This window comes from Cynocephalus volans, chromosome 12, assembly GCF_027409185.1.
Source record: "Cynocephalus volans isolate mCynVol1 chromosome 12, mCynVol1.pri, whole genome shotgun sequence".
NCBI lineage: Eukaryota > Metazoa > Chordata > Mammalia > Dermoptera > Cynocephalidae > Cynocephalus > Cynocephalus volans.
In genome coordinates this window covers 63016888-63032462 of record NC_084471.1, presented here as the reverse complement: position 1 = coordinate 63032462, position 15575 = coordinate 63016888, and the positions used below count along the sequence as shown (strand labels likewise).

General features: G+C 49.3%; 3 protein-coding genes across 3 annotated transcripts; 2 read left to right on the top strand and 1 right to left on the bottom strand.

The window, feature by feature from the left end:
• The first annotated feature begins 518 nt into the window (after window positions 1–518).
• Window positions 519–809, top strand: LOC134391590 (non-histone chromosomal protein HMG-14-like). Its single transcript, XM_063115594.1, has one exon. The coding sequence runs from the start codon at window positions 519–521 to the stop codon at window positions 807–809; it is 291 nt and encodes a 96-aa protein (XP_062971664.1).
• Window positions 810–2033: 1224 nt separating this feature from the next.
• On the top strand, window positions 2034–3841 carry GPR182 (G protein-coupled receptor 182). The gene is made up of 2 exons (XM_063115490.1): window positions 2034–2155; window positions 2683–3841. The coding sequence occupies exon 2, from the start codon at window positions 2699–2701 to the stop codon at window positions 3839–3841; it is 1143 nt and encodes a 380-aa protein (XP_062971560.1). The 5' UTR covers window positions 2034–2155; window positions 2683–2698.
• Window positions 3842–6447: 2606 nt separating this feature from the next.
• Window positions 6448–14067, bottom strand: ZBTB39 (zinc finger and BTB domain containing 39). The gene is made up of 2 exons (XM_063075541.1): window positions 13958–14067; window positions 6448–12440 (listed from the first exon to the last, which is right to left on the bottom strand). Exon 2 carries the CDS (start codon window positions 12394–12396, stop codon window positions 10261–10263), a length of 2136 nt encoding a protein of 711 aa, XP_062931611.1. The 5' UTR covers window positions 12397–12440; window positions 13958–14067; the 3' UTR covers window positions 6448–10260.
• Window positions 14068–15575: the final 1508 nt, after the last annotated feature.

The following is a 15575-nucleotide window of genomic DNA, read 5'->3' as shown; positions in this document are numbered from 1 at the left end:
GTATCTCAGGGATCAAGTGAGATAAACCGAGGTGAAAGTGCTCTGAGAGGCAGGAAGCTCTGCTGACACAAGATGTTCACCAACAGTACAAGTCATGAGCTCGGAGTCCCTTTTCCTACAGCTTGGAGGGAGAGAGAAGTTTGTCATCCCTCCACCCGCTCCAGCCACACACCACACCCTCCAGTGGACAAAAGTACACAGCCATGGAGAAGAGCATGCTGTCTTCTCTCTCCCTCTGCAGCAGGGAGTCTCCCTGAAGCTTGACGCAGCCCTTTTCCACACCCCACATTCAGTCTTTTCTCTCCCCCTAGATTCTCACTTCTGATCACAAAATGAAAGCAGGGAGCTAGAAACCCTTCTGAGGGGTTGGGGAGAATGGCAGGGGGTGGGCGTGAACCAGCAGGGGACAAGCCAGTTATTAAAAGCCCTCCTGGAGTGGCCAGGCAGCCCAGCTTGGTGAAGGTTCTCAGGGCGCCTCGGCCTGCAGGCAATTGGCCAGCGCCCTCCCTGCAGCCAAGATGCCCAAGACGAAGGCCAGCCCAGCCCAAGGGGCAGCAAAGGAAGAGCCCGAGAAGAGATCGGCTAAACCTGCTCCTGCAAAAGTGGAAACAACGCCAAAAAAGGCAACAGCAATGGATAAATCTTCAGACAAAAAAGTGCAAACAAAAGGGAAAGGGGGGGCAAAGGAAAAACAGGCCCAAGTGACTAACCAAGAAACCGAAGATTTACCTGCAGAAAATGGAGAAACTAAAAATGAGGAGAGTCCAGCCTCTGATGAAGCAGGAAAGAATGAAGCCAAGTCTGATTAATATCATATACCATGTCTTATCAGTGGTCCCTGTCACCCTTGTACAATCCAGAGGAGAGTTTTTATCAACTATTTTGTAAATGCAAGTTCTTTAGTAGTTCAAGAAACATTTTTAAGCATGAGGGAATCCCACTTCACTGCATTTTAAAAGTGTAAATGCTTTTTTTTAAGAGGTGAAATCATTTGCTGGTTGTTTATTTTCTGGTACAACCAGGAAACAGTGGAATATTGAATTATGGGAGGCCTTGACTGTCTTGGGTGTCAGTTTAACATTCCATAGGTGGGGGTTAGTTTTTATATCCTATAATACAAAGCATACTAAATGACAATTTGGAGTCACAGCTGTACATTTAATGTATCTTGAACATTTAAAATTATTTCTATTCCCATGTTGTTTTTTAGTAGAATTGTTTCTTAAAGAAAACCACTCCTTAATCAATTGCTCTCCCTGTCAGGATTGTGTGCACTCTGTAACATCTTTGATCATGGTAGTCCAGTTTTCCTAATAATTTTGTTAATGTGTTGTAAATGAGTGAAAATTTGAGTATGTAGTGTATATGATATTAAATTGTAAATTGGTGGGACTTATGTAACATGTTATGAACATCTGGAGATACTGGTACTTAATATCCTCTTAAGGAAAATTTGCCTCCAAATTTGAAGCTGGAAGGTCACTGGAAAACCTTTTTAAAAAAAATTATGATACGTGGCTTTTTAGAATTTCGGTCTGTACATTAAGAATTGTTGTACAAATTGAAATGTCTGTGTAATGATCCTCACCACAACCAATAAAATCTTAATTATGAAAGGAAAAAAAAAAAAAGCCTGCCTGGTTTTCAGGTTTATTTTAGCTTCTCCATCCCCATCCGGTTCCACTCTACTAGGAATCAAGACAGACAGGGAAGAGTGAGATTCCAAGCCGACTTAGAGGAAAATGTGTATTTATGTAAAGCACATGCCACAGCCCTGGGTCTGTGCTGAGCACTTTACCTTGCTGGCTTATTTAATTCTCACAACATCCTTTTTAGTAGATACTATTGTTACCCCATTTTACAGAGGAGAGAACTGAGGCTAAAGAAAGAGGCAAATTCATACAACTAGTGAGTGAAGAGTCTGGATTTTTTGCTGGGACGTCCCCTGTAACTGGATTGGGGGAATACAGGAAAAACCCCAGCCTTTTTCCACAGAGCCTCAGCCAGTGATAGCTACTTCCCGGACGAGAAGGGCGGCCCTGAAGCCAGCAGCAAAGCCAGCCCCACGGCCACAGTCCCTCCAGCCTCCTCGCAGCTCCCAGCAGCCCAGACCTGCTGGCCCTCCAGGACCAGAGGTGATCCAAGGGAAACTCAGGTGGGTGTCACCCTCTCTCAGAGAAGATGAGAATCTGGGCTTAGAAACAACTGCCTTTCCCACATGAGCCACAGATTTTCCCAGGGATGAATTAGAGGGGTGTGTGTTTGTCCTATACTCACGGCCCAAATAGCAAAACACAGCAAGAGCTCCTAATGAAGACCCACACCAAAAGACCAAGGAGTGAAAGTGCCAGGAAAGAGATGGAGGCTAGAGACCACCTGGGGCTGGAGGCAGGGTGGGACTGGCTGGGTTGGGAGGAAGTCTTGTTGGGCACAAACAGTCCTGGTTTCTGTAGTGCTGAAAACCCTTAACAAAGCATCTCTGCTCTTGGGTCAAAGCTAGCAAGTGAGTTGTGTATTATTTATTCACAGTTTGAAAGCTAAACTTCCCTTTCTGGCCCAAATCTTTCCCCAAAGCCCCCCCCCCCAGTCCCTGTAGCCTTCTACCTTAGGGCTGCATTCAAGGCATACAAGACTGCATTCAAGGTCTGCTTTCTCCCAACCCTCCCTTCTCCTTCCCAATAGGCCTTTCCTGGTCCTAATGTCAGTCAAGCCCAGCTTGGGGCCTAGCCCCTCGGAGGGGTTTACCACAGAACCTGCCAATGACTTTGGAGAGATCCACGACTGGACTGAACTGCTCTACTTCTTCAACCACACTTTCTCCGAGTGCAATATAGAGTTCAGCGAGAGCGCCAAGCGAGTGGTCCTCTTTGTCCTCTACCTGGCCATATTTGTGGTTGGGCTGGTGGAGAACCTTCTGGTGATATTTGTCAACTGGCGCTGCTCAGGCCGGGCAGGGTTGCTGAACCTCTACATCCTCAACATGGCCATTGCAGACCTGGGCATCGTCCTATCTCTGCCCGTGTGGATGCTGGAGGTCACGCTGGACTACACCTGGCTCTGGGGCAGCTTCGCCTGTCGCTTCATTCACTACCTCTACTTTGCCAACATGTACAGCAGCATCTTCTTCCTGACATGCCTCAGCATCGACCGCTATGTCACCCTCACCAGTGCCTCCCCTTCCTGGCAGAGCCACCAGCACCGAGTGCGGCGGGCCGTGTGTGCAGGCATCTGGGTCCTTGCGGCCATCATCCCGCTGCCTGAAGTGGTCCACATCCAGCTGGTGGAGGGCTCTGAGCCCATGTGCCTCTTCATGGCACCTTTTGAGACGTACAGCACGTGGGCCCTGGTGGTGGCCCTGTCCACCACCATCCTGGGCTTCCTGCTGCCCTTCCCTCTCATTGCAGTCTTCAACGTGCTGACAGCCTGCCGGCTCCAGAGACCAGGACAGCCTGAGGGCCGGCGCCACTGCCTGCTGGTGTGTGCCTACATAGCCGTCTTCACCATCTGCTGGCTGCCCTACCACGTGAGCCTGCTGCTGCTCACACTGCACGGGACCCACGTCTCCCTCCACTGCTACCTGGCCCACCTGCTCTTCTTCTTCTATGACATCATCGACTGCTTCTCCATGCTGCACTGCGTCCTCAACCCCATCCTTTACAACATTCTTAGCCCAAGCTTCCGGGGCCGGCTACTGAGTGCTGTGGTCCATTACCTTCCCAAGGGCCAGGCCAGGGCGGGCGCACACGCTTCCTCTTCCTCCTCATCCACCCAGCATTCCATCATCATCACCAAGGAGGGCAGCCAGCCCACTGCAGCAGCCCCCACCCTCACCCAAGCCTGAGCTTCCAGGCATCCTTCTTGCTTCAATCTCTTATACCCAGCTGAGGTAGATTCCAGGTTCCTCCATCAGCAAGGTGAAAGGCTGGAGTTATAGGTGAGAAATTTGGGGGGCAGTGTGGGAGAGTGTCAGTACACTCATGGTCAGTTTTGAGAACATCTTAAAATACTGAGGTGGGGAGAAGGAGAAGTGAGGATGGAGAACAGGCTCTTGGTGTTGTACTATTTGTCTCAGTCCTTGAATCTAGGGGTGCCACGCAGAAAAAAAAGGTGAAATAAACATTAGAGATGGCCATGACTCTGGATTTTGAAAAATCTGCAATTCCAGCTGGGATTGGGAAGGGAGCTAAGGCTAAAGAGATGCTCAGCAGAGGAAACTAGATGCACTCATTTCATAAATCACCCTGGCCGGAAAGAGTGAGCTTGGCAGGAATCTCACAAAACTTTCCTTTCGTATTTGTGTGCTTGTTGATCTTCCGGCTCACTATGCAGGTTGTGGGGACAAGAGGCCAGAGGCCAAGGAACCGGGATGGGTCAGCAGGACATTCCCTAGCTGTGCATCCTCAGAGCTATGATAAGTGGAGGGGTGGGGACAACAGGGTGGGGCAAAGCTGTCTGAGACAGACACCCTGCAGCTGGGTAGGCAGGATGGTCTCTCCACCCACAGCCATCCAGGAAACAAGGCTGCATTTCCTTGCCGAAACCCTCTCTTCCCCCATCCATCCTGCTCCTCCTCCCCCCAAAGCAGAGGAGCTGTCTCAGAGTCAATGCTCCTCACGGCTCACCTCCCAGCTTTCGATCTAGGACATGTCCAGACTTCTAGGGAGAGAGAGAGCTATCAGAAATCCCACTCCCACTCCCATCTCTCCCTTTATCGCCAGATCGTAGGAAAATATCAGGGGCCAGCAGCAGGTGTTGACAGATGCTACCTACATCCCTCAGCCTTTGTCCCCTGCACAGGATGAGAAAGCCAAGGTGGAAATTGCCCAATTCTGTCACACGGCAGAGCTCTAACACTGTTATAAGTAAATTATCCTTGGCCAAGTCTTTTCATAATTTTCCTGTCCAGAAACTTATGTTTATTAACACTTGTTCTATAGACAGGAAAAGACGTCCTCTTGTTAACAAGTAGATCCGGAAAAGGCTCGTTTTGTTTATCAGTTTGGGAAACTAGGACTGTGTCCATGAACTCTGAGTAAAGGCCCAAGAACAGGTTCTAGTTTCCGCCTTCCACTTCCATGTCCTTGGCGTCTAAATCCTGCTTATGGAGAGTGAGAGGATTGTGGATGTAATCACTGATATCCTCTTCACCGTCTCCTCTGTCCTGCTCAAGTGCTCAGTGTGTCTGGAATGTTTAACTTGGAACAACTACTGACTTAACCAGAGATTACCCTGCTTTCAGAAATCTGAAACTGTATTCACCAGATGCATTAAACATGCTCCAATTGTGCATGTACCCCAAATTTGTCAGAAGCATTGAGAGAAACTGTATCTACCATCCCCTTGCTCACTGTGCCCAAACCTGGAAGGGTCTTAAGCAACAATTGCTCAGTGGCAGAGGTTGAAGGCCTTTTGAACCAGGAGTCTGATTGTGGCTTAGGGGCACAGTAAGGGCTTAACCTCACAATGCAGAAATTGCATTAAAAACTTTCCTCCCTTGTCCCCACATAAAAACCAAACCAAGAGCTGATACCCATATCACTGCCTCCTCTGACTTGGGCTCTGGAAGTTTCCTGAAGGAAACCCAATTTTACCATCTCTGTAACATCCAAGTTCGCCACAGAGGCCCCTTCCCTAAGAACAGTTATCACCTTGGCCGTATGAACACTTCCTTAGGGCCTTTCCATCCATGGAAGGGAAGAGTGGGAACTGCTGTGCTGACTGCAACAAGGCTGCTGTGCTCAGCAAACATTTACTGAGCACTGAGGGCCTGGGCACCGTGCTCTGGGACCAAAAGGACCACATCATTCCTGAATTTCTAGAGGTCTGTCTCCTCTGTGAATCAACCTCATGAAATGCCACACTTTTGCCCCCTACTCTATCCTTTTGAATCTTCCTCTCCCCTCTTACTTTCCATCTGCCTCTCTCCACTCAGACATATCATGTCATAGTGAATTAAATGGCATTAGCAAGACAATTTGTGGCCACATCTCTCACTAACATTACTAATGGACAACTGGTCATTAATAATGTCCAACTGGACATTAGCAGAGTTCCACTGTTCTTTCTGGGCTAACAGAAGATCTCAAGGATGTTCCCCTGAAAAGGTTAAGTTTTTGACTTAATTTCCCACTAAAAACAGATCAACAAATTAATCCTGGGGAATTCCAGCTACAGGAAAGGAAAATGTCTATCTGAAAGAATTCTGGCAATCTGATGAGCAGAGATGTGCTACTGAAAAGGTGATGAACCCAGAGCTTCTGAATTCACGGTATGAGCATGTTCATAGTAAATAGGAAAAGAACTCCCATTCCAAATTTCTTTTTTTATTCTAAATAAAAACCACACTTTGTGCTGAACAATGGAATATAAAAGAATCAGATGTACAATGATTTTAGACATCTACTATTTGGGAAAAAAGTTTACAAAATATACAAAACTTTACAGCAATAGATAGTAAACACTTAAATATTAGGAGGTCAGTACTTATTAATTTAATGGAGTCAGACGTCAACAACTCTTCTCTGTTTCATGAGATTTTAGCTATTAGAGGTGGGGAGGGGTGGATTAGACAGAAGAAGAGTATTAAGGAAACATCAAAATCAAGTTTCATTTTCATTCTGATGTTGTTTATGACGAGTAATCACATTGAAACTAATGCTGTGCACCCCAGCTTCCTGACTCATTCAGCGCGGGATTTAGGGAAAAGGGCACAGGGGGACTCCCAAGTGGGCATGGACTGCTTTACACGGCCCACTCTCGTGCCAACAAATTCAGTGTCCATCTATAGAGGGATTTAAATTCATTCTGAAGTTGAGTAGTCTGAGGCCTGGGGAAAACAGGGCACAGCAGGAGGCCAGAAGAAAAAGAAAATTCATCAGTAGCAAACACCTAACTGGGAGAAAGGTATTTAAGCCCAAAGGTTTGTCCTGGATGGAGAAAAAAGGGGTGCTGATAGATCAGAAAAGAAGAAAGTCAAAGAGAACTTTTACGATTTCCTCCTCTTTAGGGGTCATCTGGGCTCAACACCCACCTCAGCACCTCCTTTCTTCCCAACTAGCCATGAACTGTAGGGACTCCATGGAGTCTTAAAGGTTAGGACCAAATACTGGAGTGCCGCAGAGCCTCCCAGCAGGTGCTGTGGCATCATAAGCCATCAACAAGTCGCTGGAGTGTGGAATATTGATCCCCACTTCTGGCCACAAGCAGCCTCTGCTGTTTATCCCAACGTGCCATGTAAGTATTATCATTTTCCCTTAGGAAACAAGTTGGGAGTGGGTGCTGTGGTTTAATGCTCTACAATCGCCACCTTGAAATTCCTAATAATTTGTGAACAAGAGGGCTCCACAAATTATGTAGCTGGTCCAGAGTACAGAACAAGAAAAAAGGAGAAGAGAGGACACTGAAGGATCAAACAGAACTTCAGAGCGATACAGCAAGAGAGAGTGCTAAATTGGGCTCAAGGAGAGAGGGGCAACAAAATCGAATGAATAGGTCAAAAAAGTAAAAATGCAAAATAAAATGAATACCTTCCACCAGGTACCCTAGAGTGCCCTTTGCCTCGATACAGTGTTTCAAGTAAAACAATTCAGAAAAGGGTGAGCTAGAGGCCGAAGAGCAAACACGACCTAAACAGAGGGAGAGTTCAGGTGTGAATATGGGGGACACCCAGAAAGACAGGGTTTGGTCAATGAGCCTCATGAGCTACTGATCCTGCTACACGTCTGACTGGGACCAACTGGACCATCCTGATCCACCACTTAGCCTCAGGGGAATCAGGGGAAACAGTTTTTTGTTTAGTGTTTCAAGGGCAAAGCTTCAAGGATGTGCTTTTTGGTTCACTGGCAATAAGGGAAAACTTCACAGTTTCAGGTTAAGTATACAGACCACCCAGCATCCATGATGCCCTCTGCTAAGGAAAAGGGTTTCTCTAGCATATTTATGCACTCTCAGCTACCCGGCTGGGTTCCAGTAACAACTACCTCTCTCAAACTGGCTATTCAAAAATCAGTCCTCACCAGCAGTCTGGGAAAAGCTTGAAAAGCTTAGCAGATACTTGATTGTAGTCCATCACACACTTCCTTCTTAAATTTCTAATGGTCAGTGTAAGAAGGGAGAAGCCAGACAGAAAGGAAAATTCTCAGCACTGTTTTCCTGACGAGAACGCCTTGAGAGGATGCTGAACAAGTTGGGTTTAGATGGTCAAAGACGTAAAAACTTTAAACTGGCCACTGTACAAATCCCTTCATCTAATGGTAACCCCACCAGAGAGCCATAACACTCTGAGGCTTTATCAATTCAGGACTGGGGAGAGAAGCAGTAGGTCAAACAGGGACAGAACTTTGGTTTGCCTGTTTGTCTTAATATAGACAAGGTCAGGGGGCTTCCCAAGTTTAAAAAGGATGAGAAACTGTGCAAAAAGTTCCTTCATGTGACTTAATCCTCTCAACCCAGTCCCTAATCTACTCCATCACAGGACAGGAGGGGGGATAAAAGGCCTAGGAATTAACTCCCATTGCCTAAAGAGTTCCCTGCGTTTATTCCACTAGAGACTATCTGGAGAGGAAGAAAAAAATTTGCTAGTTTAAAAGGCTTGACATGTTGTCCCCTAGTTATACGCCTGGATCCCTGGTTCCCCAAATCTCTGGCTGGGACTGTTCTCTGGAATATGGCTACTTGCTGGGGAGAAATTCATTTTCCTGAAGTGTTTCATCCAAAAGAGATGCTGGGTAGTATGTATATAAAAATAAAAAAATAATAAATAAATATTAATGTCCAAAAAGGCTTCGTGAGTTAATTAAAACCATTTTCTTGTGAAACAGCCCAGGGTGCTGCTGAGTCCCACCAGAGGCAGTGAGTGTCAGGGCTGAGGCCAGGACTCCCAGAGCTCGCCTGAACAGGGTGAGGTAGTATGAGCTACTGAGATGCCACCTTACAAACATGCAAGATCAAGGGCCCTCTCCCGTGGGCCTTCTTTGAGCAAGACCCCTTAAGAAGCCAATTAAGAATGGAGCCAACCAGTCACGGACTCATCAGACATGTTCCCTAGTCACCTAGGGAGGACCTGAACCAGCTGCCATTCAACAGCATCCCCTGGAGGTGATGTAACGACAGATCAGGACAAATTCCAGCAGGTCAAAAGTGAGCTGCCAAAGCTCCTGCACTGTTAGAACAAAGTAAACAGGTTACCCGACTGGGACAGACAGTCAGAACGCACACCCTGCTACACAACACCAGTTACTCAGGTCCCTTTAATCCCAAAGGGCTCATAGTCCACCACTCCACTACTTCATGGGGTCTTGTCTATACTATGGGACAAACACTTCTGGGTAGGAGACTGGATATAAATTAAGGCAAGGCTGCTGCTGTCAGAGACATCCCCACCTCTCCACCAGGAAACCCGAGGTTGATGGAGGTGACCAGAATGACAGATGACATATCAAAGTGGCCCCCTGTCCTCTCTGACCCACAGGGAAGGCCTAACATCCTGGGCCACCACTCCATAAAATCATGTTTCTTTGGAAATGAGGAGAAAAGAAAAACCTCCTTTCCTGTCCATCCAGGCTGCCATTTTTTGGCAGCACTGCAGAACACCCCTTTTGGCTACATCCCAAAACTTTCTGACTTAAATAGAAAACTCTGTACCCAGTTTCAGTCTAGCTGCCAAAAGATTTTCACTGTCCAATCAGCACATTAGGGCCGTGGAGCAAGCAGGCACCTCTGTCCCTGATACCTTCTCCCTGCTGAGGGCTGGCACTGGAACCTGAGGTGAGCTGTCCTGCTAGTCTTTTCTGAAGGACCACATTCCCAAAATCTTTCTCACAGCTGGCTTTCCTCGTGGGAGGTCTGGTGGTTAATACCCACAGTGAAAACCTCTCTTCACTTCCTCTATTCAGTGAGGCTATTGGTTGGATTCTTAGCAGCATAAAACCTATCAGTAAACTAAAACTAGAGAGGCTGGAGAAGGGGATCTAGTTGATGCCAACTGCTTGACCAGATCCCCAAACCAGCCTCAAAAGAATCAAAAACACAGCCCTTCATGGGCAAGAACAGGTATGGAGGTAAATGTAGTAGGGCTGTTGCTTCTCAAAAATAGTAACAGCATATGTGCTATTTCTTCTTTTTTCTTCTTTAAACACAACACAGACCAGAATTCCCAGCAAGGCAAAACTGCAACTTCAGCTGGGGAAGGACCAACAGCCATTAGAAAATCAATGTCCTGGCTGCTGTTTGGGAGCTCCCCCTGGCTCTGCTGGTACCCAGTCAGCTGTCCAGGTTCTTTTCTGCTTCTTTGGAATGGATAATGTACATGAAAGTCTGCTCGATGGTGAAGTCGGGTGGGAGGCTGCCTTTGTGCACACCAACATGCTTGCTCATGAGGTTAAGGGTGGAACTGTAGTGGCCACAGACCGTGCAGCGGTACATGAGGGCCCCCGAGTGTGTCTTGAGGTGGCACTTGATGGTTGAGCGGCCTCGGAAAAACTTGTGGCACACCTTACACTGGTACGGCTTCTCACCTGTGTGGATCCGCCGATGGTAGTTGAACTCACTTGTGTGGGCAAACCTTTTGCCACAGACCTTGCAGCTATATTTGCTGTTCCCAGGCTGGCCCTGCAGAGCCAGCTCCTCACTCAGAAACTCCTCTGCTGGCAGCTTCCGCTTCTGGAGAGCTGGGTGCTGTAGCCCGAAACCAGGCCGCGCATCAAGACCACTATTGCATTTGTGCTGGCTGACGTGGTAACGATAGGCAGCCTCTGACTTGAAGCTCTGGTTGCACAAGTGGCAGCGGAAGAGGGAGTCTTCCACACTTTGGTGCACAGCCATGTGCTTCTCTAGGAGATGCCAATCCACAAAGCTGCTGGCACAGACAGAGCAGGAGAAGACCAAAATGCCAAGATGGGAGAGTGTGTGCCACATGAGGCTGCAGAGGTTGAGGTGGCGCTGGTCACAGACACTGCAGGCCTGGCCCTTCAAGTTTAGATGGTCGAGGATGTGGCCCCGAATCACATGGAAATCTTTGGCCAATGCTTTCCCACAGGCAGCACATTTCAACTCTGGGGAGGCTGCCACTGAAAACAGACCCAGCTTCCCAGGCAGAGAATCATTGGGGTGGACAATGATGTTGTTCTCAAATATTCCATCCCGTCGGTGAAGGGTCAGCTGCCACTGGGTAAAGAACTTAGTTTCACACATGTCGCAGGAGAAGAGAAAAATACCAATGTGGGACAAGACATGGGTCACCCGGGAGTTTCGGTCCTGGAAGTGGGTCTCACAGACCTTGCAGTTGCCTGTCAGCAGGTCTACGTGGTCCCAAGCATGCTGCCAGATCAGTTGAATGTTGGGTTCTAGAACTTTCTTGCACACCTGGCAGGGCATGGCCTTATTCTCCCGGTTGTCATTCTCTCCAAAAGTCAGCTCATCCTCACTATCATCACTCAGCTCAATCACTTCCTCAGCTGTGCCAATCTCCTCGGTGGGGTCTTCAAACTGTAAGTCATCATCCCCCAGGTCTTCGAGCTGGAGCTCTTCCATCTGCCCAAAGCCTGGATCTTTGGAGTGGTCACTATTGCTCGGGGAGGAATTGGTCCCAGTGGTAATGTCTATTGCATTGTCAGGGGTGAAGAAGCTGTTTTCACTGAAGTCTCCATTGCTTTGTACTTTGTATGATGGGCAGGAGTTTGTGCTGGTCTGGATACCTGTGCGGACAGTGCCTAGGACTGGCTGGGTCACCATACTAGGAACAGATGTGAAGGGAGCAGGGGCATCATGGTCTTCTGTCTTTGGTGGGAGAGGTGGTGGTGGCAGAGGCAGGCTATGGTTAGTGTCACTGGTAACATTCCTCTCTTCCTCTTTATAGCTTCCTCCAGCATCACTGGGCAACACATATTTTCTTTCAGAACCAAAGTGCTCCCCACTACCCCGGAGTTCACCAAGAGAATGAGGTGGTTCTGCTGAGGGACAACTCAGGGTACTAGAATGGCTCTCACTGGTGCCAGTCAAGGGCTTGGCCACAGCAGTGCTCTCCAGGTCAGGAAAGGTGGAATGACAGGCCCGAAGGAGGTCCTCCATACCCAAACGCTCAGCCACCTCATAGATGACCCCAACGTTGATTAGGTCCGTGAAGAGCTCTGACGTGTAGACAAAGCTCAGAATCTTCTCAAAGTTGGCGGGGGTGATGAAGTCCACCACATAGGTCCTGGCAGCATCAAGCCCAGTGTTCAGGAAGAGGTTCTGGAAGTAGCCAGCTGCACAGGCCAGCACGGCCTTGTGAGCTGGGAAGGAGCGGCTCCCCACCACAATGGTGACATCGCACATGGTTTCTGAGAGCCGGCACTTGTTGAGTTCCTTCAGCAGGTTATTGGGATGGTTGGTGCTTTGCAGTTTGATCCTCATGCCCATCTTAGCAGCTCCTACGAAGTTGCCTCTTTATCAGCACGGTTAATCTGAGGACAGCAAGAGAAAAAGATGGATGGCCTAACACATCCCTGCAAGAGAGGGGCTTGCAGAAAACATTCTGAATGTTTCCAAGCCCTGGCTAGGCAGTGGGAATGAATGGACCCAGAGAGCTGCTCCATTCTGCTCGGGGCAGGGACAGCAATAAAGACAAGACAATGACCTCTTCCCCTGCATATATCCAGAGTCATCAAGATGAAACCCAAAAGGTTTGAAGAGAATCTGGCAGCTTGGTCTTGAGAGTGAATAAGAGGTTGTAGCCCTGGCTGTACAGAAGCTAGTGCCTCAGAGCTCAGTCAGAGGCATTCCCTCAGACACAATCTTATGCTTCATTACCAGAGAAACTGGCTCAAGTTTTTCTCATATTAATTTACTCCTAAACAAAAGCTTTCCTATCTCCTTGAGTATATTCTCTTCCCTCATGATGCCAAATGCCATACACATACTTGAACACAATTATCAAAGCTCCATTAGCCACTGAAGATAAGATAAAGGTGCTCCACCTTTTAGTTTTCTGTCATTGCTGGGTCCTCTCAGCCCCTAAAATCCCCAAGTAAATCTCAAATGCTTAAATTCCCACCTCTCCCTCCCAATTCTCCATGCCTACTCTCTGGCCTTCCTATAACCCTGAGCCATCCCAGTTATGCTCTATCACATTCCCTCTATTCTGCGGATGAAGTAAAACACTCAGGACCCAAAGAAGTAAAGCAACGTAGATACAACTGTGCTACTTAATATCACTTGACAATGTTTTATTCCTTTTTACCACCTTTTTCAAGGTTTATTGCTTCTGTTGACCCTGTACTAACGGATTTACTTGATGCTTAGGAAAGACATCTAATTACATAGGTAAGACTCCCAAAGGCTTGTTCCATACCACTTTCTCCCTTTCCAACTCCCGAACGCCTAAGGAAGAAAAGCTGGGTGCATTCTTGTTCAGTCTCACGACTCGCCCTGCGCAACACAACCCCTTTCTCTTCTCACTAGATTCGACCAACTCCCAACTTTTTCTGGGGCTCGGGAAGCTTCTGAGTATTACTGGGTACCAGCCAAGCATCTCCCGGGCCCTGGTGGCCACCCATCAACGGACGGCGGGTCGGGGCACGGGGCAGCCTGAGCTGGGGGCCGCTAGGTGGGAGGATCCGGAACTTCCGAGGACACCCCAACAATCCGGTGGTGCTGTGGTCTCCCCTCCGGAGAGTCGAACCCCGGAGGGAAGGACGTTGGATCGGGCTGGGGCACTCCAACTCCGAGCGCCTCGGTCCCTCTACAAACAGCGCGGGGTTCCCCTGGGCGACTCTGGATGGGGGGGCAGGAGCGCGGCGGGGCGCGAGGCCGAACAGGGGCCAAGGGAGGAGCGGCGGGGCCGGCCGGGGTCTGCGCGCGGGCGGGGAGGATGGGACCAGCCCAAGGGAGCGGGCAAGAGGGAGCCCAGCGAGAGCGAGAGAAAGGCCGGGCCGGGGGTCGGGCCTCGGTCAGGGACAGCCCTCGGCCCTGCCGCGCTTACCCGGCTCCGCGGGGCCCCGAGCACCATCGCCGCCGCCGCCTCACACAAAGGCCCCGGCCCGCCGTGCCCGGCCCGACGAGGAGGCGGCGCAGCCGGCCGCGGCCAGACTCTCCATCCGCCGCGCCGCTTGTCGCGCCGGCCCGGGCCGCCCCCGCCGCCCGGCCCGCAGCGCCCCCCGCCGTCCCGGAGGAGGCAGCGCCCCCCGCCGCACGGCCGCAGCGCCCCCCGCCGCCCGGGCGGAGGCAGCGCCCCCCAACGGCGGGGCCCGGCGCCAGGTCCCCGCGCTAGCAGGGCAGGCGAGTTTCTAGACACCAGGCCTGGCTTTTTCCTAGCGCTGATCCCCGTGTAGAGCACCACTGCCTCCTCACCTTGGTGCCTGGAGAGTGAAAATACCCTATCCAAACTCTAAACCCTCATCGCCTCCCTTTTTCTACGTCTCCGTTCCAAAAGCTTCTCTTCAAAACGTCTGCAGTTGTAGTTTTACAAAAAGTTGTAAGATTATTGATTAATGTCTCCTCCACTAGGCTGTGAGCTTCCTAAAAGTGGGGATCTGTGTTTTCGCACACGACTGTATCTCCCCTCTTCCCACTCTTCCTGGAACAGATGATAGGTGCTTAATAAAGCCTATTTAAATGAGTGAATGAATGAATAAAAGAACACTTGAGGGCTAGACCGCTGGTGGACCCTTCTGATAATTCACTGCTGTCCCTCCTTCCGCCTAGACGGCCACATGAAGGAAGTCACAGCATCCCACTGCACTCTGGCACCCTGGGCCTGTTTCCTTTTTTTTTTTTTTTTTTTTAATAAAGATGACCGGTAAGGGGATCTTAACCCTAGACTTGGTGTTGTCAGCATCACACCCAGCCAGTGAGCGAACCGGCCATACCTATATGGGATCCGAACCCGTGGCCTTGGTGTTCTCAGCACCGCACTCTCCCGAGTGAGCCACAGGCCGGCCCCTGGGCCTGTTTCCTGAAGCCTGTCCTCCCCAACTTTTTCTAGAACTCTGTCACTCCACACCCTTCTCCAAAATCCTCTCATCAAATGCTCCTGCCCAAGAATTCTCATCAAACTAAAACTTCCTACCCCACCTCCCCCTGCCCCAAGACATTAGAAGTTTTGGTCACCCCACTTTCCCTCCTCAATACAGAGGAAGCCCTCAGGTTCCAGGACCCTTCAGTTTCACCCTGTCTCCCATCCTATCCCATCCCACCCACTGCCTGACCATAGCCAGCAACCAAGCACAACCCCCAGGACAGGCACATGGTGGGGTTCAGAAATTCCTTGATAGACAAATGGGAACGAAGGGACACACAGGATGTTGACAACTGATCTAACCTAGTTTGGCCATTCAGCAGTCATCAGTTCTCTTGATAAATAAGGAAGATTGTGTGTCCTCTTTTCCAAAACCTCACTTTCTGGTACTAGATTATACCGAAAGCAAGCACTATACCAAATGCTGCCAAACATGTAATATTTGTTAGCTAGGAGACACAAAAACAAGATGTGACATGTTCTTATAGTTTGGGGGTGGGGAAACCCACTTTGCCCTCTAGTAAAAGGGTCACTTGGAAGCTAATGAAATGTTCCAGTGGCAGGCCCAGACCCCACATCTGGG